The 23,973-nt window shown below is 35.2% G+C and overlaps 1 protein-coding gene across 5 annotated transcripts; it reads left to right on the top strand.

The window, feature by feature from the left end:
- Positions 1 to 158: 158 nt before the first annotated feature.
- Positions 159 to 23,551, top strand: LOC135473946 (ankyrin repeat domain-containing protein 10-like). 5 transcript variants are annotated; one of them, XM_064753904.1, is made up of 7 exons: positions 159 to 482; positions 2,392 to 2,559; positions 3,057 to 3,148; positions 4,089 to 4,587; positions 11,410 to 12,085; positions 19,837 to 19,995; positions 21,705 to 23,551. In XM_064753904.1, the coding sequence occupies exons 1-4, from the start codon at positions 285 to 287 to the stop codon at positions 4,552 to 4,554; spliced, it is 924 nt and encodes a 307-aa protein (XP_064609974.1). In that variant the 5' UTR covers positions 159 to 284; the 3' UTR covers positions 4,555 to 4,587; positions 11,410 to 12,085; positions 19,837 to 19,995; positions 21,705 to 23,551. The 5 variants fall into 5 exon arrangements, with proteins under 5 accessions (XP_064609974.1, XP_064609973.1, XP_064609976.1 ...); XM_064753903.1 differs by having other exon boundaries at positions 11,410 to 12,202; XM_064753906.1 differs by having other exon boundaries at positions 11,410 to 12,202; positions 19,837 to 20,105.
- The last annotated feature ends 422 nt before the right edge of the window (positions 23,552 to 23,973 follow it).

Below are 23,973 nucleotides of genomic sequence, written 5' to 3'. Positions count from 1 at the left end.
AAATCCCGCGCTAATCTCGAGTATATCACATGGTACTTGTTTTGAAAAATCCATGGCTCTCCGCGCACCTGGGGCTGTTCGAGCTATTTTTCCATTGGTAGTAATAGTCTCCATTCTACCGCATCAGTGGAGAACTGAGATACACAAATAAACATGTGTGGCAAAGAAGGAAGATGATGTTGATCTCGGCGTGAAAGGTTTTCTTATTTATCTGTGTTGTATTTTATGTTATCTTTCGAGATATTGTATCAATAGATAGTTAAAGTTTATAAAAATCGATTTCAATGGGATCGTGGGGTAACTCTAGTGAGGAAATTCTACAACAGCAGTTTCCTCTTCACCGGGCATGCCGCGATGGTGACGTGCAGACAGTGGCGGCTTTGTTAGGCGAGCAAAATGAACTCGGCCCTTCCAATGGTCTTTTCCAGGAAGACACATTCTATGGATGGACACCGACGCATTGGGCGGCGTATTTTGGAAAGGTATTTATCTAATCTATTTAAACAGAGTATATGTTGTGAGTTAGCTGATCACTGTATTCGACACATTGTTCCGCTTAAAGATGAAAGAAGAACACTCGACTTGCCTAGTATTGAGACGGACAGAAGAGATACAAATAGCACTTGTACATCGCGCGATAAGCAAGATCAGTCATTTGCATTCCAATAGGCAATACACAGTTATTAGTTCCTACTTTCACTAAACTTCGTTCGTACAGAAATTTGTTTTGTCATTTAGCACTCTAACTTGTAAGTTCGGCTGTCAGGACGTATAAACAACTTCATTTCAACAAGGAAGTTACAGAAAATTTGATTTACCAGTTTTAATTTGTAAAGGTGGCCTGCGTGCTATCAGTGTGATCTCTCTTTGGAAAACCATTCAAACTATGTATATGGATGTTTGTGGAAATTTCAGATAATATTTTTTCGTACACGTTCATCCAGACAAACGCTGTGTTGTATTTGATGTGAGCTGTGAACGTAAGCAGAAATTTTAGGCATTTTACATGAGAAGAGACAGAGATTAGGTTTATAGGATTTATAGGAATTATTTGTATTTGGGCTATTGCTAATGGACAGTGTTTAGGGCCAAAATGGGCTTTCAGCATCTAGCATCCAAAAATAGGAGATGGTGACAAGGGCAGCCCCCAGACCCTTGCCTCCTACTTAGCAAAGGCATACCCTGCTTCTATAGATAACGAACAGCTTTGCTGAGAAGGTCAATAAAATGTCATCAGAATGTTATATTTCAAATCCACTTTCACCATTGACTCGAAAGATTCGAATGGTTTAGTGAATAATTGTTAGCTGCTTCTGTCAAACTGATTAAAAGTTTAGTTATTTACATTGTTTATTGTTACTAGGGGATACAGTATCAATACTTTAAATCTTTTTCAGATTAAGATTTTTCTGGAGTTTAAAGCTTTTAAATGTTGTGGTATGTTAATGGAAATAAACATATGACTTATGGTAGATCCTGTAATGTAAATTATGTTTGTTGTGTATTGGTGAATATTTTTGACTTTCTAAAGCTTATACAAACTAGTCCTGTAACACTTTTTAATCTGTTCATTTAATCTCTTCACTGGATTGAATAAGCCATTTTTTATGCCTGAAGACTCTGAAAGGAAAGTATTTGTAGTAATGCTATTTGAAAGTTTCTGGCGCTTTGGTAGCACTGTGTGTGCTGAAAGTATTAGATTTAACAACTGTTATATACAGCTCATAACTGGCTCATTTGATGAAATACCCACCAGACCCCTAGCTGGAAATCAAAAGAGGCAGGATGCAAAGGTACATTTCTTAAAAAAAGGTGTAATGTGACAATCTATACTGTCTATCTATCAATATTGTGCCAGAAGAAAAAGGGACAGGGTGCAGCACGCTTCTATAAAATCCTATGGTAGGGTATGCTATTCTTCAATTTTTCTGGCTTTTAATCTATAGGCAAGCCTTCCAAACTGAATGTTGTTTTAAGAAAACATAGGTTATTTCATCAGTGTCATCATTTTGTGTCTTTATAGTACTCAAAGTCTGTTATAATTGTATAGTATTGTTTCTTAAATTCCCAAACATGGATTATTTGATGACACGTGACACATTTTATCCAAATGTGCTCTTCTGTTTATCTTTATTTAATATAGTTGTACACTGGTTGCCTATTATGTTTTAGTTGCCCTGTCTTGTACGCCTGATAGAGCATGGGGAAGTCAGCTGCAATATCTCCACATTCCGCTTCCACCAGTCTCCTTTGCACATAGCAGCTTTTGGGGGTCATGGTCATTGCCTGCAGTGGCTGCTTCAGCGTGGGGCTCAGATTAATCGACAGGTTGGTAGCCTTTCTAATGCAGCCTCTCTCTCTCTTTGTTTTCTCTGCCCTCACCTGAAAAAGCTGGCGTGTTTGAGAAGAGTGCTTTCATACAGGGAGAGTAAAGGATTTCCTGAGATAGACACATGTACTGGCCAGTTTCAGCAAACTCCCGCCCATCTGGCAGCCTTTGCTTGTCACCCACAGTGCCTAAGCTGGCTCATACAGTCTGGGGCAGATCTCAGCTGTCAGGTAACCATGTCAACATGGGCTAAGTGAAAGTTAAATATCTTGCCTAGCAGTGGTGCATGTACATGTATGTAATGTGAGAACATGGCTACAGTAGTTTGAGATTTACCCATGGTTTACGTGGACTCCCTAACATTAGCTGTGCCACATAGTAGAAAAGTACCAGATTTTCATGATGAATCTATACAATATGTCTCCAGAATCACATCCTGTTGTAAACTTTATTATCTATAAAGCATAAGAATAAATGCATAATACTTATTATTGGAAAATGTGCATGTTTTCTTTCTGCAGAACTTTCTGCTATCATGACAAATGTTATTTTTTTTTTTTTTTTTGGAAGTCTTAAGGGACATAATATATCTTTCTATAAATAATACTGAAATAGATCATGGGTACTTACTTATTCCACAGGAACTAATAATGTTGTAAATAATGTTGAAGAATTGTTTATTCCGTGAAAGACAAAAAGCAAATGTGTATTTGTGAATTTGTGGCAGGACTATCTGGGGGAGACCGCTCTGCACAAGGCGGCCAGGACAGGAAGCATGGAGTGTGTCAGTTTACTCGTGTCACAGGGGTCTAAGCTGAGGTAAGTATATGGACACCTAATCCACAGTGCACATCCCATGTGTGCAGCTTTGAAAAGTATTTATGCAAAAGGCGGAGAAATATTTTCACTTTGTGCTGAAATCCAGATATTCTTTGTCAAATCGTATGATTTATCAGTATTCAAACTGATCAGTGTTAAACAGTTTTCAACCAGTCAAATTCATGCTGGGATTGTACTCAGTAGCTTGAGGTTGGCGAAGAGAGGGTTTGGAGTTATTTCCATCTCCCTAGTCTGTTGCAGCCAGCATGGATGCTGTCGGCAATTACCCCGTAAAATGGCTATTGTAAAAATGATTGATGGCTTTTATTTTTTTTTGTTTATTTGATTTGTGTTTTACACTATACTCAAGAATATTTCACTTATACCACGGTGTGGGGCCTCCATGGCTCAGTTGGTTAGCGCACTGGCGCAGAGTAATGACCCAAAAGCCTCTCACCAATGCAGTTGCTGTGAGTTCAAGTCCAGCTTATGCTGGCTTCCTCTCCGGCCGTAAGTGGGAAGGTCTGCCAGCAGCTTGTGGATGGCTGTGGCTTTCCCCCGGGCTCTGCTCGGTTTCCTCCCACCATAATGCTGGTCGCCGTTGTATAAGTGAAATATTCTTGAGTACGGCGTAAAACACCAATCATATAAATAAATAAATAAATATACAACGGTGGGCAGCATTATGGTGGTGAGAAGCTGGGCAGAATCCTGGGGAAACCCACCTCCATCCGCAGGTTGCTGGCAGACATGCCCACGTACAGTTGGAGAGGAAGCCAGCGTGAGTTGAACTTACAGTGATCGCATAGGTGAAATGCTCCTGGACTATTGTGCCATTATGACATGCTAACCCCCTCAGCCAAGGAGGCCCTCTTGATGGCTTTTAATCATGTAGCAAATAAATTATGTGAATGTAGCAAATGCCCCTTTAATATTTCAGTACACTGAATTACAACAGTCAGACAGCAGCCCAGCTTGCTGTGAGATGTGGTTTCCCGGAGTGTGCTAAGTACCTGGAGAAAGCTCATAAGTTACAGCAGCCACCCAGGGGTGTATTTCAGGATCTGTTGCCCCCAGGGCCACTCGCTCCTGCCCTGAACGGTACAGAACCATATCATGCACCTCACCAACAAAAACTTGCAGTAATCTCACAGGGCCTGAATGGAGGGATCATTCCCCCTTCTCTCCTGAATGGATCATGCAGTGGAGTATCACGTGCTATGGAGGAGGATGCCATGGATACGGGTGACACCATGATGACAGAGGAGGCTGCAGGAGGGATGCCGTACTTTGCCGAAGCAGGGGAAGAGGTGATCAGACCCCGAATGGCGATGTCTTGCTTGACTCTGGGGTCGTCCATAATCACGTACCTGTTGCTGGGCGAAAGAGGGGCAGAGAAGAAGTAGATATAGAATGTTTGAAGAGAATCCGCAGAGGAGGTAGGTCTTTCGGTTTTTTGAAACTCTTTGGCTCAAAAGGTGTTATGCCTGTCTGTCTTTGTTGTGAATGATCAGTGTGTAAGTTGGTTGAAGTCTAAGGCATCAGGAACATGTACACAGGAGCATTGAAAGGAAAAACAGGAAGAAAAAAAAATCCCTTTTTATCTTAAAAAAAAAATACTTGGGTGGACATAACCCAAGCCTGTCAGAAGAAATAGAATACATGGTAGGGAATTGTTTTTTCCTTGTATTTTGGCTACTGAAACATAATGGGCATGTTAAGAAATTACCATTGAGAGTAAAATTTAGAAAGTAGGAAACATTATCAAAATCGTAATAAAAATGCCCAAGGATCCAAATTTCAGGAAAGTAATCTCTTTGTGTATAATGATATCTGTACATTTTATGGCTGGACTTCAATGATTTGGTGCAGACTGTATCTTCAGGCTTGTAAAGTATCTTTTCTGGAAAGACAGTGTGAACAACCATTCCAAGAAAAATTGAATACAAATACAAAATATACAAATAAACCAGAATATGATATATATATATATATTAGTCCACACACTTTTCCGGTGAAGATTTTCAGACAATTCAGGATGTAAAGTTCATATCAAAGCAGCTTTATAAGAACATGCTATTACGAAAATTAATTCTTTCATGTTTCCAAGTCTGGACGAGGGTATACATTCGACAAACTATCCACTTGATTCAGTAGTCTTATACAAAACTGAGCTAGAAATTTACTGCATTCTTGACGAAAAAATTCAAACCCTTTACTAAGTTTGAGGGCACAGTAGTGAATGTTTGCGTTTTGACAAGTTTTGTGACCAAAGCTTTGTCTTGTGATCTGTTCCATGTAGTGGAGATTGAAGGATCTTTCGGACATGTAAATTTTGAAAAGTGATTAAGTGTATATTCATGTAGGTTGAAAAAGTGAAACAGAATGTGCTGAATAAGTTAATTTTCTCTGATTGTTGGTTTATAGGCCAACTGTTTTTTTTTTTATCCAGCTTTGCATTTGTGCATTTATTTAAATCACTTTATAACTGGGATTTTGGTTAATACAAGTCAGTCACTTCAAAATTTGTATTAAAGGCCGATCTTTATACTTCAGGATAATTTCTTAAGGAGAAAAATGTAAGAAGTTGTCTGTTGAAAGCATTATGGTGTTCAAATTATCGAGGAATGCTCAATACTTTCTTTTTAAAAATCACAGTTTTTGGGAGTTTCTTTCTACATTGTCAATCAAATGATAGCGAAAAGCACACACTGATTCACTTTTCTCAACTTGGAATATTTTCTGTCTTTATCTTCAAGATGTTTCTAGTTGTGAAATATTTCGTATGGATCCTTCAATGTGTCACATTTTAATAGTTATCATGATGAAGAATGTACATTGAGTAAATTTTACTTGGTTTAAAATTGGTGTGTTTTCATTAATTGTTAAAATTAATTGTTTCATTGTTTTAATTTGTTGGTTGAAATGTTTAATCCTGATTGTGTTTTTTCAGGTCTCCCGGGTGAATGAGTGTATGTGTGTGTATATAATGGGAAGTTTGAGTGCAACAGGCATTCTGTAGCCTTGAGCTTTATCCTTGGATCATATACTTCATAAACATCAATTTTAATACAGTATGTTCATTCTGAGAAACAGTTGACTGAGTAAAAGTTTGTATTAATACTCAATGCAAGATAAAGCTCTTGATGCAGCTGCTTGTGGGAAATGATGAAGTGCTCATTGATATGATAGGGAGTAAGGTGTTGATAGATGTGTTAATTTTAGCACACATGACTACGTCTTAGTTTCATAAATCAGTTGTACTTAAGTCATGTCTTTTTCAAAAATGTTAATTTAATGTATGCCACAGCTGCAAAATTCTTTGCTTACGGTGTTATCATGAGCTCAAAAAAAAAAAAAAATAGTCATGATTATCATTCTCTTTGGTTAAAAAATTTTCTGAATTTTTGATTGATTTAGAATTGAGTATAAGACCACATATGTAAAGGATTTTGTTTGTGGCTCTTATGGTATAATATTTGTCCTTGAGCTTGCCCAGAAACCAGTGAATCTCTTTCTACATGTATGTATTTTGGATATTCCATGATGTATTCTAAATTTAACACATTCAACGTTGATAATTGACGGTCTTTAAAGGTTGTTTCAAGTCGTATCATCATTTGATCAGAACTTGTAAATATCTCAATAAAATGTACAATGAAGGCTGTTAAAATATTCCCTCATTTCAAAAAATAAAAGCTGTTATACCAAATAACTGAAACCTTTTCATATCCTGCAGTCTTGGAGTCAGGAATTCCTATTTATTTGATTTTTTGAAACAATTAATGAAAACAAGTATTATGTAGTCTAGAGTAAACAGGCCAATTCAATTTTCAAAATTTGTAAGCATAACATTTCACTTGAATCTGAGTAGTTAATCAGTTTGAAAGTGCAAAACCTTCCAAATCAGTGTTACATGTATGCCAAAATTCAGAACTTCATTGGATTTTTAAAATAAATTTTGGACCATTTGATATTTTTGGAACTCCTTCTGCAGTAGGTTTACCTCTGCCTTGTTAGTCCTTAGATTGAACAGTAGCAATATTACTTGTAAATTAATTATTTCAGTTTTTCTTCATTAGACCCATAAAATGCATTTTCACAAACATCATCAAAAAATTTCGCTGAAGTAAAATTTTGTGGCAGATTATTTTTTTTTTAAACTGAGGGACTAGGCTCTATGATGACAAATCCAAAAAAATAGTAAAAAACCAAGACTGAAAATAAATTGGTTCTAAAGAAGGTAAAAATGGTCTTTGTTTGACATGTAACTTGTGAAGCTGTTACATAACCCCTTGTTTTACACATCCATGATCTGGTTACATTGTAATGCATAGATGTTCCCAAGCAGGGCAGCCATTTGGTTTTTCTGTAATCTTAGTTATCAGACATAATTTACTTAACTTGAGATACACTTGTAATTTTTGTATGCCATCAGTCCTATCCTATAATTGAAAAACAAACAACAAAAGGCTGTGAGATTGACAACATCAGCTGTTCGAACTGTATGTGATAGCAATTCATTGTTTGGATTACCCTGAACAAAATGAAATTTGCACCTCACATGTGTGCTAAATGACCTAAAATTTCACCCACAAAAGTGCATTTTTAAGAGCAAATAAATGTCACAAAATATTATTTTTGGTGCTGAAATTTACAATTTTCCAGTAGAAAATCATCCCTCGTTCCAAGCAAACCTTCAAACAACCTTCTAAAATCAATAGAAGTCGTAGAATCAGGAATAATGGGTAAGTTAGTCTTGGACGAAATATATGGTCATTTAGGGTACCTAATGTGATGATTTTTGAGTTCACTTAGCATGCTCTAAATCACAACTATCTAAGCAGTGTAATGATGACTCTCACATGAAACATAAAAATGTGATAAAATGTGGACTTGAGTTTAAACAAAAACCATCAAATCATAAGGATAAAGAGGTCGAGGGATCACCATGTAAAAGGTTTCATAAGCTTTCAACCCTCTTGCCAGGATCTTTGTCAAGTGACTAACCTCTTTATTTCCAATAATATAAGTGGTATACAGTGTAATGTTGAGATATGTAAGAGCCAGTCAAACCTTGAACCTAAATCAGTGGACAATAACTGAGTCATTCAGTCAAACGCGTAATGAGAATTGTCATGGTAGTAACATCCTGCTACAAGCAACTGTTTAAAAATGTTGTAAAAATCAGGTTAGGTCTTAAGCTCTTTAAAATCAGCTTCGTTTTTGAAACAACCTCCATAAAGGTCTTGGGTTTTTCAGTTCAAAGCTTTTTTGGGTTTTACATACACAAGATATTTCTGAAAGAGAGTCAAGTGGATCTGTGGCAATGCGTTATAATAACTGGAAATATATGTGATGGGTATTTTAGCTCTTGTTTTTATTATTTAAATCATATTTCTTAAACTTGTCATTTGTTTTAAATTGCTGTTGGGTTTTATTCTTTTTTTTTTTATACCATTCCCACATATTGTAGTTTTATTTATTTTTACGTCATGTGTGAAATCAGTCATTCATTTCATTTTCATCTCATCGCATTGTTAGCAATATCATTACTCATCAGTGTTCATGACAAATGATTCATCTTTTTACTTTGTTTTCTTTTTACTGAGTTTTCATCAAATTTAATTTAATAGACATTTTTTCTTATGTTTGTTTCTTTGCACCAACCCAGTCCCCAGTTTTGATTTTTCAAATAACTCAAGACTTTTGATTCTATAAACATTGAATATTTTACCTACTCTGACATGCAATAGGCACTGTACATCAAACAAAATTTAAGAAAAAAAAAGTTATCAAACGAAATTTAAGAAAATATGCCCTTATTGGCAAAATAAGAGGTGAACTTTGTAGTAATGCATTGGCTGTGTTTAACTCCTTAGCAAATGAAAATATAGATATTTAATATTTTCCAGCATGTTTGTCTCTTTATTAGAGAATATTCAGTTTATTTTTTTTTATAGTTTACTTTTGAAGTTAGTATTTGTAGTAATTTTCATACTTATGCCTTTCTTGCCACCTTTTTTTGATCTGGCAGTTCTTTGACATGGTCTTGAAAAACTGGCCAATATCTTAAAATTTACAATGTTATAATGTACAGGTACATACAAACATGTGTCAGAGCAGGGAAAATTTCTTACACCACTTGTGTTTGAACTCTTGTGTTTTATTCCTTTAGCTTGACATTACCAGTAACAGGTGTGTAACTCTGCCCAGCCATACACATACATACAGTTGGAAATCATGACCTTGGATGATAAAGTGCAATAAATGAAGCAGTTATTTGAACTTTGGACATCACACCATTTTTCACCAAAAAATTGTTCTTTGTGTTTACTCTTTCCATTTAGTGATTAATTTCGTGTATTAAATTTACTAAAAAATACCACAAAATGGTATTGGTACATGTATTATCTATAATTTTAAATGATAGATTTCCTTCCAAAATGACTCAAATTAACAAAAAAGCCCACGCATTGTAAACTTAAATATTTGAAGAATCTAACTAAAGTCTACCAGACTGGATTACTGGTTACTTTCACTTCATATCTAGCATTAAAACTTGGAACAACTTTTCAGCACAATTTTTTTTTTATGCAGGTTTTTTGATGTGTCAAAATTTTTACACATATTTTAAAATTTTGTTTAGTACCATTTAATTGTTTTACCCACTCATCTTATCATCCTCATTTTCCCTTATGAATAAATAGTTTTCTAATTTTTTCTTCTTCTAGATAGTTTATATCATGTTTTTGTTTTATCATTTTTTGGCTTCATAATTTCAAGTTGACTTCTCTTTCAGCTGTATAGTCACCTGAGTCTGTAATGGCAATGTGTGAAAAATGTAGACAAAATGACTCAGTTTTTCATGAGTGAGCCACAGTTTGAGTCACACCCTACAGCATAAATGTACATGTTCAGACTGTGCTCACAGTTTGATGTAAGATTACAAAATACTGATATTTGCGTTGACGTTTGTGTACCATGAAGTTGTTACAAGAATTTTCAACACTCTGTTCTTGATTTTTTGGTGGAGCATGTCATAGGAATACATACCATTTTGGATAACTTAACAAAAAGCACAGATGGTGACTCATTCTCTCAGATGATATGATGAAATCGCTACGTTTTGTAATACTAAATTAGCACTCATAACTTGCTGTAGTAAGACAATATACATGTAGGCCGTATTGTCAAGTGGTGATGAAAATACACCTAGAAAGATTAAATTCAAAAAATATGTGAGCTGATTGTTACTGCATTTTCTTTATATAGTAAAAGCATATATTTCATATTTTAAAATTTTGTAGCCAATCATGCCATTAAACAACAAATGAACAATCAGATTGTGTCTAATCAAAGATGAACCAAATTCATATATACAGTCTATAATAATGTGTGCAGATCTTCAGTATACCAATTCCCTTTTCTGAAATTATGTTAAAGTATAAGTGCTCACGTGAAAAGTCTTTTTGGAGAGTTTCATTTAATAATGGTACATTTAATGACTTGAATGTTCAGTCAAATTCCTAAGTGTATATTTATGTGACGATTAAACAAGTAAGGATGTCAGATTTTACATTTCGATTGCACAGTTCAGTTTCCACAGGCTGTGCAAAGTGGAAAAAATATTTGATATAATAAATCAACATCATGATTACTGCAGCTTTATACAGGCGAAGACTTTTTCTCATAGGACATTCCGACAGTGTAGTTTAGTGTACAGTTGTGGTATTTTATTCACCTTAGTATCAGTATAGAGATATAAGAATACCTCTAAGCGCACAAGCAGGTAAATTATAGGTCTGAACGTACATGTACATAGCTTGCAGCTTAAGGCTGTATGAATATGTCACACTTTGAACATGTACACTAATCTGTTAACGAGTGATCAAATGTGGTAGTTGTGTTTATTGTTTTGTTTTGACCTCTAAAGCCTTGTGTATTGCCATTCCAGACCATGGTGATATAGACTTTGATAAGAATAAAATCAGGGTAGCACAGTGTATGTGGGGTGGTTATAAAGATGGCTGGGAAAACAGGTACCCTAAGGGAACCAGTGGCTAGAGAGATAATGTAGTGAATAGTTCAGGAGTGTGAATAATGAATAAATACAGGCGGTCAAACTAACCTGCAGCCTTCAGACTGGACACTGCAGCTTCTGTTTACGAGAATTCATGTGAGATTAAGCTTTGTAGATGTTGGGAATTGGGCGTGGCATTCTGATGTGTACATATGTTGGCTGACATCTTTCACTGCAGACCCGGAGGGCCATCATGTCAGCATAGACTGGGATAGAGAGAGCGATGTTCTCAGTTCGTACACGGCTGTTCTGTCCATTTCCACTGAGCCCCTGTCCCTACCCCGCGTGACTGAGACGAATCCAACTTGCGGGGGCATATACCAAACCTGGGCTTTTATGTGAGATGACCTTTGACCTCGCGAGAATTCTGGCTGCTGAGATGTGTCTGTCAATTGATTTGCGATCAAGATCACCAAGCTGCCTATACACCTCAGCTGCTTATTCACCATGATCATAAAACCATCAGCGTTATTTAGGGAACACATCCTGAAATTATGCGTTAAAATATGATAGTTTCAATGGAACAAATATGAAATGTTGAAGACGTGTTGGAAAACAAAAGTACAAAGCAGAGGTATCAGGATAAACCTAGAGCTGAAACGATGTCTTCGAGGAAACCATCAAAAGTTCTGTTGAGGCTATAGATGAATTGGAAGAAGCCATCAAATGTTCAACTGAAGAAATAAACCAATTGGAAGAAACCATCAGTATGCTGTTGGGATAATTCCAATGATTACACAAAAAGCTTATGATGACGAAGGTAACACTGGATTCTATAAGACATCTTATCGCTCAGTGACTCGATGGCCGAAATTGCAAGCTGTGATGTCCCGATGACCATGATCAGCAAAGCTGTAAGAATCCCACACCTCTCTGATCAGACACTTCTGATCAGTCTGCATGATCGCTCAGTCTTTGATGTTACACGACAAGGATGGAGATTTGTATGAGAGCTGGGAAGACACAGCCTAGTGAATATACTTTCTGTCTTAGTAGGCCTTAACTTGACTGAGCTCACTGGGCATTATAGATTGTAGCTGTCAGGATTGGGAAAGGGGTGGGGTGGTATTGGGGGTGTGGTTAGAAGTAAGCAGCGATCAAGTTGTTAAAAAGACTGAAGTAAATAACTGAGATTGCTTTGACAATTGCCAACATTGCCATGGACTTGAAAACAGCAAAATCTTATAAATGAGCTGTCATTTTGGATTTATCTCCCTTTTGCGAGGTGCCTCGAAATTTTTTAGTTTTTTATGTAATGAATAAAGTGTAATATTAATGATATGGAGTGTCTTCTTCTAAATTTGTAGTAGATTTCAATGCTTTTTCCTTGTCAACATAAACTTAAGCTATGGATTACTTCTGAAATGGATAATCCATTGACTAGAAATGTTAAATGGTTTGTCTAACATCGCCAGTGCAAAGTTTGGTTGGCAAACAATACCTGTAGTATTTTATTTCAAATTCAAATTTGGTTTTTGAACAAGCTGTGTTCACCATTTGGGCTCTAATTCAAACTGTGATATGTACAGGAAACTCCAAAACTATGGATATGAAAATATGACCTCAGATTTATTGCTTTTCACAAATTGATTTCTCATGAATATGTCATTTGATTTCTTTTCATTAGAGATGTTTTTTCTCTTTTTGAACTCCAGAAGCTTACATTTTACAGCAAATGTACCTGAACGGGTAAACTTACACTGTGTAATTCTTAAGTGGATTTTGTTTTTAAGAAATCTTTTTAAATATGTAGTGCCATAATATCTTATAAATTATAAGATACAAATTATAAAATACAATTTAGAAATCATTTTATTTTATTTCCTATTTTCTTTTTTTAACATTACATTTAGAGATCAACTGTTGAAAGTTTTCATCTTTTTTTGTTAAAAAGTGAAAAAAAAAAATACATCTTATATTTACTCTTAAATTTCCCACACTGCTTGTGTTCAAGTCCTGGTTAGTATTTGGCTATTGGTGTGAAGCTACCTCGTTATTTTCTTGTAAGGGCGAAATAATTTTTTTTTCTGGGAAAGAACAGGTTACTTGTGTCTCTATTTAAGAACAACTCTATGACTTATGTTTTTAATAAACACATGTGTAAGTTAAGTAATACTTCTTAAGCAATTGAGTTCTCTGAAAACTATAGTTTGTTTTCTTCAATGTTGACATGCAAATTTACATAAGGCTAAATACCTACATAACAGATAAAGCTTTGTTGGTTGAGGGGAAAAAATAAATTGTTTTATCTCTTTCTTTTCGTGCTGTTAGAATATATTTTAGTTTAATAATGAAGATATGGTAAAATCCATTGTTTGTTTGAAAAACATCAAGAAAACTGCTCTATAGTTTTCAGAAAGAACAGAATGTTTAACTTTTCCTAATGTTTTTAATTTTCAGGTTTGCTGCCAGTTGGGATTCTACACTGAACAGTAAATACTGCCTTAAAACAAACTTACCAGTTATTAATTCAAATGTCCTCAGTCTGTCAAAGCCCTTTGCAAGAATCTTCAGTTTTCTTAAACACCATTATTGCTTCCTTATCAAGTATATGTTTACTATTCTCTCAATCCCCTATTTCTCAATTTTCTGTTTTACTGATGCGCTTCATATTATAGTTTTTTTTTTTTTAATTTATGACTCTTTGTTAATACATCTCAAATATAATGTATCTTGTTGGATTCAACATCGAAAATATTTACACCTTGTGCTCAATCCTTTTCAAAGTGGGAAAATAACTCCATACTCCCTTTTTGTGAGTTGATGAATGACTCTTCAGACTCTGTCATTTTAAATTAACGATTGAATTCGTAATCTGTTCGTTTCATTGACTTTATATTTTGTTCGAAATTGACTAATGACTTTATACTCTATTGTTATAAAGTAAAGAGTGACTGTACTCTTGTTATGGATTGAAGAATGACTGTACTCTTGTTATGAATTGAAGAATGACTGTGTTCTTGTTATGGATTGAAGAATGACTGTACTCTTGCTATGAATTGAAGAATGACTGTACTCTTGTTATGAATTGAAGAATGACTGTGCTCTTGTTATGGATTGAAGAATGACTGTACTCTTGTTATGGATTGAAGAATGACTGTACTCTTGTTATGAATTGAAGAATGACTGTACTCTTGTTATGAATTGAAGAATGGCTGTACTCTTGTTATGGATTGAAGAATGATTGAAGAATGACTACTCTTGTTATGGATTGAAGAATGACTGTACTGTTGTTATGGATTGAAGAATGACTGTACTGTTGTTATGAATTGAAGAATGACTGTACTCTTGTTATGAATTGAAGAATGACTGTACTCTTGTTATGGATTGAAGAATGACTGTACTGTTGTTATGGATTGAAGAATGACTGTACTGTTGTTATGGATTGAAGAATGACTGTACTATTGTTATGGATTGAAGAATTACTGTACTGTTGTTATGAATTGAAGAATGACTGTACTCTTGTTATGAATTGAAGAATGACTGTACTCTTGTTATGAATTGAAGAATGACTGTACTCTTGTTATGAATTGAAGAATGACTGTACTCTTGTTATGGATTGAAGAATGACTGTACTGTTGTTATGAATTGAAGAATGACTGTACTCTTGTTATGAATTGAAGAATGACTGTACTGTTGTTATGGATTGAAGAATGACTGTACTGTTGTTATGGATTGAAGAATGACTGTACTGTTGTTATGGATTGAAGAATGACTGTACTATTGTTATGGATTGAAGAATTACTGTACTGTTGTTATGAATTGAAGAATGACTGTACTCTTGTTATGAATTGAAGAATGACTGTGCTCTTGTTATGGATTGAAGAATGACTGTACTCTTGTTATGGATTGAAGAATGACTGTACTGTTGTTATGAATTGAAGAATGACTGTACTGTTGTTATGAATTGAAGAATGGCTGTACTCTTGTTATGGATTGAAGAATGATTGAAGAATGACTACTCTTGTTATGGATTGAAGAATGACTGTACTGTTGTTATGGATTGAAGAATGACTGTACTGTTGTTATGAATTGAAGAATGACTGTACTGTTGTTATGAATTGAAGAATGACTGTACTCTTGTTATGGATTGAAGAATGACTGTACTGTTGTTATGGATTGAAGAATGACTGTACTCTTGTTATGGATTGAAGAATGACTGTACTCTTTTTATGGATTGAAGAATGACTACTGTTGTTATGAATTGAAGAATGACTGTACTCTTGTTATGAAATGACAATGTCATGATCTATTCTTATAAATTGGCGAATGACTTCATACTCTGTTTTAAATTGCCGCGTGGACTGCATACTCTGTTTTTTTTAAATGAACAAATAATACTCCACTGTTTTGAATTGACAGATGACTTTGTACTCCACTGTTTTGAGTGGATCAATGACTTCATGCTTTGCTGTTTTGAGTGGACGAATGACAGTGCGCATAAATAAATAACAATTTAAATACTTTCCTATTTAAACATGATTTGCTACTTTCCCTGTTAATGGGATAATCAATCCTTATGATATTGCTCTGAATTGACCATTTTTTAGCAGAATTACTTTTAAAGCAAAGACTCCAGGCAGAGTTCAGTAAAAGTTGTCGTATAAAGTTATTGACAGACTGAAAATGGCGTCGTCTGAAGTCCTTCATTTGTCAGAAACTTGTGTTCAAAAGAATTCCTAGAGACTAGAGATCTGTGCATGAATGAATGGCTCTTAAATTCTAAAGTTCTACCTAATACAAAAGTAGTGTAACTCCAAAAAACAAAGATTTCAGTATGCCGAGGTATTTCGACACTTTATTTTCGCCACCATCATCCTGGTTGTCCTTTTTTTCTGCTCATATCAGCATGTAGTGTTCTTTGTTAGACAGCTACACCTGTATCTTCTACTGTCACTGATCATTTACCTCTTATTTGCTGTAATTCTTCAACCTTCGCACGTTTGCAAGGTTTTTATTCATGCAAATTCTGAGGGCATTATTTTGTGTAGACTTATAAGTCCTGACATTGGCTAAGTGAACCATTGTAGTTTTGTCTTCAAAATTAAATTCAAAACATGCATAAATTGCACAGAGATTTGCTCTTGCAAAAAGGTTGATAATTCCATATGGTATTAGGTTGGTAATTCCATATTTTTTTCCTGCAATCTTCTTTCAACCGTAGATAATCAGGGTTGAACAAATACATAACTGCTCAAATTAATTCCTTTGTTTTGAGCTGAATAATTATTTCCACCTAAATTAATCTGTTGAGTGCTGAAAAATATAAAAGTGCATTCTAGTTTTCGGCTTCAGTTTAATCTAGAAGAAATTATTTTAATTAAAGCTTTTATCCAACAGCTTTGCATTTGTCCACGCTACTAGTCTTTTACCGCTACTGTCAGCCTGGTGTCTATACAGTTCATGATAATGGAAAAAAAACACACACAAAAAAAAACAAAAAACGAAAAGGAATGATTTGGATTTGAACCCTAGACTGCCAGGCAACATTTATAAGTGGCAAAGTACTCAAAACAAACAGAGATTTAGGCAGCTCTGATCTTCAACTGCTGGGCGAGGACAAAAGACAGAAAGAAAACATTGTTGCAGAGCTGAGGCCAGTTCCCACCGTAAACTGCTGTCTATGGTTTCATGCAGTCTAGCATGAAGCTCCCGTGTTATTAACATAGGACGGTTTTGTCAAATTTTTGGTGTTTTTTTTTGGTCATAACATGAAAACCACACAAAGTACAAAAATGATTCTTGTAGATTTATAATTGTGATGTCAAGGGGCACCAGATAGCATGTTTGTTTTATGATTTTAAGCAGTTTTAAAAATTGACCTACTTTTGAGCCATGTCCATAGGTTAGTTTTGGCCTTATTTGCATACCTAACTAAAAGTTTTGTACATTCTGGCTAGGGCGATCCGCCTAAAAACTGTGAACAAAATGTTTATGTCGATAGGTTTAGCTGTTTTGGAGAAGAAGATTTTTTTGGCTTATCAATAAAATTCAAAATTGCTGCTATATCATGTGGCCGGTAAAACATCACGAATCGTCAAAAGTTGCTTCATATGATCCCTATTAGGACTTCAAAGTTTGGTTTTTCTGCCTTCGATAATTTTCGAGATATTTCAATTTTGAGTTTACTAAGAATAATAATAATGATAATAATCCAAACAATGTCCAGAGGTTTCCTGCAAGGAACTAGCATGGACCCCTAATTAATTAAGCAAAATCTGACCTTGATATTCAACAGATAATTTTCTTATTACAAATGGTAGAGAACAAAAATGATGAAACTTTCACCTTTAATTATGTCATATAAGTAGGTTAAAGAAAGAATAAAATAAAAACAAGACTGATATGTTAGACATTTTAATGAAATAATGGATTGAATACATACATACTGGTTACAATTGAAGTTCAGAAACAGTTGTGCATTAAAGACTTTTTAATTTTCTTGATTACACTGTCCGGAACATGTTTGGACATTTGGTACATTTTGGAGATGTTGCCTGATCAAAAGCAATGCAGCTATCAAATCCAGACATAACAGGGCTTTTATCACATGCATGCAACTTTAAGCACTGTATTAAATGACCTAAAATTTCGCCTGGTAAAGTGCATTATAGAGGCAAATAAATATCATAAAATGTAACGGTTTGTTCCAAACAAACCTGAAAATACTAGTCTAATTCAAGATCAGTCGTGCAAAAATGGAAATCTTAGGTTATTTACCACGTCAGTTTGTTTTGTGCCTAGTCTCTTAGAATGGCATTTTTTTTTTTGGCAAATGTCTTGCAACATTAATTAGGTGTAATTATTGCATTGCATAATCCAGGCAAAAAATGTATATGGCCAAACCATTTATAAACAGCATTCATACTCATCATCACACAGACTTAGATCTTAGCAGATGGACTGTGGACATTGAATGTTTTAGTTACAAATCAATACAAATATATGTTTATTATCACCTGGACACAAGTTTCATCAAGAAAACGTGTTTTTGGGGTTTTAATTGCAAGGGATGGGTATTTGTCTCCCCTAGTACCAGCGGTACCAAACTTACAATCCAAGGATATACTGACATGGATAGTTTCAAACTTTTATAGTTGACATTTCATTTCACTATTGACTAGAGTTGGGTACGTGTACTTAAAAAGTCTTTTTTTTTCTGTGTACAAGTCTTTTTGTTTGGTGTAATCATGGCCTCTTATGAAGGGTAACATGGAAAAAACTGCTCAGTTTTGAAAGAAAACTCTCAAAATCAAATTAAATTTACCAACATATGGTGCATAACTGTTTGCAGTAGGGACAGATTTTTATAGATAACTGATCAAGACATAATCATCTGTCTGATATAGCAGTTGGTGCTTGGTATGTCATCTAATTAACTTTCGGTTGGGTTACTTGTGAACCAGGGCCCATTTTCAGGAACCCCGTATGTTACAAGCATGTAACTGCCATGACAATGTGATGCTGTAAATACACTGCTGGTTGCCATGGTAGTTGCGTGCAGTGTAAAGTTACTGCAATTCTTCAACCTTTCACATGTTTGCAAGGTGTTTATTGAAACATATTAATAAATTAGACTTTTTGTAAAGCCCTTAATTTGGCCGATCCAGCCAATTTATTTTTTTCTCCAAAATAAAATTAAAATAAATTAAATTCAGTGCATAAATTGCATTGAAAGTTGCATTGGGTTCATTTGCAAAAAGGTTGAGGAATTAGGGTAAGAGGGTTTTGTGAAAGCAGTTACAGATCTTCAAAGAAGATAGAAATAAATCATGATAAATTTAAAATAAGTGTTTTATGGATATTTAATGAACTATGATACAGTAATAAAATACATAGTATTATTTGAGAATGTCAATTGGCAAAGAGATGAAAACTGAATCCAAATTAAACCTTTGGCAAAGACGTGAAAACTGAATCTAATTTAAACCTATCAGACTTCTTAATGTTCAGGGCCAACTTTTACAAGATTTTGGAAATGAGTTTTTTGTAACTTTTCTCGTGAATGATATTGCTTTATGGCAGCGTAACCTAGACAAGGTTAAAAAAAGTTCAGAAAAGTATGACTAACTAAAGTCTTGAGAAAGTATCCCCAGGTTCAGACTACAGTTTGAAAAAACAGGCTGCTTCCATTCGCACTTTGGAACTTTTAGAGGTCTGGTCTTGAAAATATCCTTTGTTTTAGCGAAAAACAGATGTAGCACTATTTTGAGGGGAGGTATTGGGAGGGTGGGGGGAGATTTCATGTGTATCAGGCTGTAATCCGATTCTTGATGAAAAGTGTGCAGTTGATGATTCATAGCTGTTAAATCTGAAAAGTGTGCAGTTGATGATTCATAGCTGTTAAATCTTTATTTGAGAACTTTCCAAGATCCCAACTGGCAGACTGGTCAACGGTGTTACAGTAGTGTGTAGAGTGAGTTGTGAGAGGTTTGTAGCTGGTTTGATGTTAACATACCAAAGGGGGGCCCACTAAGGGCGTGCAGTGGGAGGGTAAAAAGTCCATGTGGGGCAGGGTGGGATATTAGGGGTCAGTGTATTGGTCTCAGACCCCTGTCATAAATCTCTTACCTGTGTGTGTCATGTTGTTGTCTACTGGTTTCAGGCGGGGACGAGGAACAGACCCCTTCCATGTTCAGTGTAGATGGAGTGGAGGCGGTCACCATCCTTCCCCCGAAGTTTGTGAACCCTAACTTCGGGCGGATTCCAAACATACCAGTAGCTGCAGTACCACCGCCAGCTTTCCCTGACAACGGCTTACTGGGTAATGGGCTACATCCTTCCCCGCGGCTGGCTGTGCGCTGCGCTCAGCTGAACAGTCACTATCTGTAAACAGTACCTCACCTCACTAAACCCTCCAGTTAGTTGCTCCAGGTCAGTGGATCTCTCCAGGGCTCCGGTCTAGCCAAAAACCCTTGCCTTGCCAAGGATATTTTGGTATAACATGGCTGTACTATTCCATAAAAGTAGGAAGTATTCTAGTGAAGTAGATGAACAGTTTACTAACAATATTAGACCTATGATGAAGATATCCAAATGGGGATCAGTTTTGGTTGTGATTTAATTTATATGGAGGATGACAAGCTGGAATGAAAGTTTCAGAAGCAGGTCAACATGATTCAAGCGCATGTCGCATGCTGAGTTTTGGTGTGTTGTGCCCATTATCTTGACACCGGGTGGACAGACTAACTATTCATTGCTCACTCACGTTGTTGATACTGTAAATCTTCGTCTTTTTCAACCTCTGAAGCATTTTCTTCAGTGGAATTTATGCATACAAATACTGTAAAATTGACACCAAAAGTCATTTGTTTGTGTCAAGCTACAAGATTCATAAACTGTGCATATTCTTTCCCTACACCCTGAAGTTCTCTCAGAATGAACATATTGGTCGCAGGTTCGGTCGAAATGGTTGAAGTATTTATAGGGTACTGTAAATCTTTAACCTTTTCAACCATCAAAGCAATTTTTTTTAAAAAATGTATGCATACAATTATTATGAAAATGATTTGTTTGTGTCAATAAAGATGCAAGCTTCATAAAACTGTGAAGATTATTTCTCTCTGCACCTAAAAGTTCTGTCAGAATGTTTCATAATATTGGTCGCAGAGTCATTTGAAAAGGTTGAAGAATTTATAGAGTAATTATAATTTGGAGAAATATCAACACAAACTACAATATCCCTTACTTTTTTGGAATAGAGTATAATGAAAACCCGACCTGGAGCAGGATGCTGTTCTGAAATACCTGGACATTTTGTAATAGTGAGGCCACTGTGTAAACAGCTATTCTTTTTCTGAATATGTTTGTGTGACTTACGTGAAAATACCTAACCCAGTGCCAGAGTTGAACTGGATACGTTGATCTTAATAGGATAAATGTTTTGCCTGTAGGATACATGTAGATCCCTGCCAACTTCTTGGCCCTGTTCCTCGGAGAAATTTGAGGAAAAGTTGATAGTAACTATAAAATTTAATTGCGGCATACATATACATGTGTGCTTGGAAAATTTTTTTTATCGTAAGCTGTGTTATAAATGTTAACCATGTAGTGTCTTTGTCAAGAGTATGTTTTTTTTTAAGACAGCACTATTACCTAAAGCAAGTGGTATATGAGAGGGCAATTTTGAGTGCAGTGAATACAATGCAACTACGAATCTAATTAGATATTCATGAAAATTTCCTGAAATGAATGGAGATGTTGAACACTATGATGTTAAAGGCATCAAAATGTTTGAGAGCAAAGGTTATAATCTCAAGTAACAGTTTATAAAACCTACAGTTGTGACACCCTTTTGGCACAGCACAACATGTACAGGAGTGTCTTCATTTCCATTGGCTGTATCTGATGTCTTTTTATTACCCATAAAACTGTTCAAAGTGAAACGTTCTTGAATACAGATTGAAGTGCCAATAAAATAAATTGTAAACACATTTTATGTTATTTCTTTTTTTTTGTTTTTGTTTATTACAGGACGTGAACGACCAAACGTAACTATGAACGGCTTCAACAATGGACACATGAATGGCTGCCAGTCTTCGAACGGTAACCAGGAACTAAGCCATGGTTTCCAGGGCAACCAGGTCATTGGCAGTGGGAACCATAGCAACCAATGGGCTTCAGCTCCGACACCCCCCTTTACAAACAGTGCTTTAGAGCATCATTCCACAGTTAATATGCAACAAGGGTACGACAGTCTGATGGTGGAGTCTTTAATTACTTACACCCATGGCCTATAGAGCTACAGGCAGAAAAACAGTTTTTTATGCAGATAAATTAAAAGGGAAAGACAACATTAGTTGTAAAATATGCTTGAATCAAAAAATTTGAAATCATAATTTTCAAAAAATTGTGAGCTTATTACTAGCCATATGAAGACCCATTTTTGACAAGCAGCAAACTGTTTGCCACTTCTGAATAATATGGCCTACCTAGCTGAATTACTGCAGTTGTCCTTTCCTTAAAGGTGGATAACTTGTCATAGGCAAATAAAAAAAAAACAAGGCATAACTTGAGCTTTTTGTGTGTTCTGTTCAATTTTTTTTTTGATGACGTTAAAACTGGGCTTGAAGAGAAACTCAGAGCAAGACAGTGCTGTATTCAGTACATTCAGGTTGAAAATGTAATGTATTTGTAAAAGCTGTTTTCATTTTTAATTATTGATGCATGTTTTAAAATTATGTATGAACTTCATATCTGCTTGAAATGGCTTTCAAACAGATGCTGTAAGTAATATTCAAAATGCAAGGCAGTATTGACGCTTTGCACGTCATGTAATGGTGCGAAACGCTACATGTTCATTGAAATGCTTTCTTTGTTACAAAAGTTGATATGTACACATAAATAGATCTGAAAGGCGAGTTGTGACGAGGATCTGTTTACATAGATTGTCATTTAGCAGTGTGAAAACGTTTGTGTAAACAGAGAACAACAGGGGAGGCAGTTCTCGAAAGTATGGTAGATGAAGTGAACATTTGCACATCTTCATATTATTACTAATTTCTAATATTATATCATTTTGTCATTGTGAGGGCTTATCTCTCCATATTTCGTCTACAAAGGCATTTATACCTCAAACTTTATAAAAATAGACTTGCAAAGCATTTTTAACATTTTATTAATGAAATTGTGTCCGATATGGTATTAAATGTTTTAAAACCAATTTTACAAATTAAGTTAAAGATATATGTGAAAGTGACATTTCAAAAAGCAAGACAGATTTGTTGATTGTGCAGTGTTAGACAATTGTGTGAATTAGTCAAGACACAGAAGTTCATGTAGGCCTATGGGTGTGATGAATTTTCAGTGTAGTGATGGAAGTACGTTGTTATCTGTTGACAGTAGTTTTACTGTTGTGAGGGAAATCATTTGCCAGTTTAAGATTCACAACGATGTATTGATTGTCAGTCTGATAGTCTAACTGTGGTGCCGAGTGTAATAGATAGCATACCTTTCTGTTAATTTTAACACCTGAACACATACCACTAATCAGTAATTTCATATTACGTCAGTCCTGTAAGTGATGCTCATTATATATTGTTAAAGCAGAATGATCGTTTTTGTATTAATGGGTGCAAAATGATTGAACACTGAATTGTAATGGTTTAGAAGGTGTTGTTTGAACTTATCTTGTTACTGACAAATCATACCGTCCTGTTTTGTCATGAGAGGTCATCTTGGACACTGTTGTTGTTGTACATACTGCTTAAATATACTACAAACCATATGCTTCATAGGTGCTTTTTTGTCCCATGTCAGCTTGGAGCTTATTATCGGTGTAGATCTGAGATATTCTTTTTACTTAAATGTTTTAAATGTTTAGACATAAAAACATTTATATATATATATATATATATATATATATATATATATATGGCATTTTTATGCACCTATGTCTCCATGAGATCAGTTTGTACATGTAGCAGTAGTCAGATATTTTGTACTTTCCTGTGTGTTTACAACTGTTACAATGTACAAGTTGTCTAGTTAAAGGGTTTGTTTTATTGAGTACAATAAATACTTATTACTTTATCTAGGCAGCGTTGGTGTTGTTCACTTTTACATAGGGAGCTATGTTGAAAAGGTTGTTAATGCAAATGGAATCTGTTGTGTGTACACGTACAAATAACTTGAAAAGGGACATGTTGAGATAACAAAGGAGAAATTCGTCAAGTACTGTAAATGACCTAAAATTTTGTCCATGACTAAGTTGCTCATTTTTCCAGATTCTGTGAGATCTATT

The sequence above is a fragment of the Liolophura sinensis genome, chromosome 8 (assembly GCF_032854445.1).
Source record: "Liolophura sinensis isolate JHLJ2023 chromosome 8, CUHK_Ljap_v2, whole genome shotgun sequence".
Lineage (NCBI taxonomy): Eukaryota > Metazoa > Mollusca > Polyplacophora > Chitonida > Chitonidae > Liolophura > Liolophura sinensis.
The sequence above is the reverse complement of the archived record's forward strand: the minus strand, read 5'-3'. Positions and strand labels throughout refer to the sequence as shown.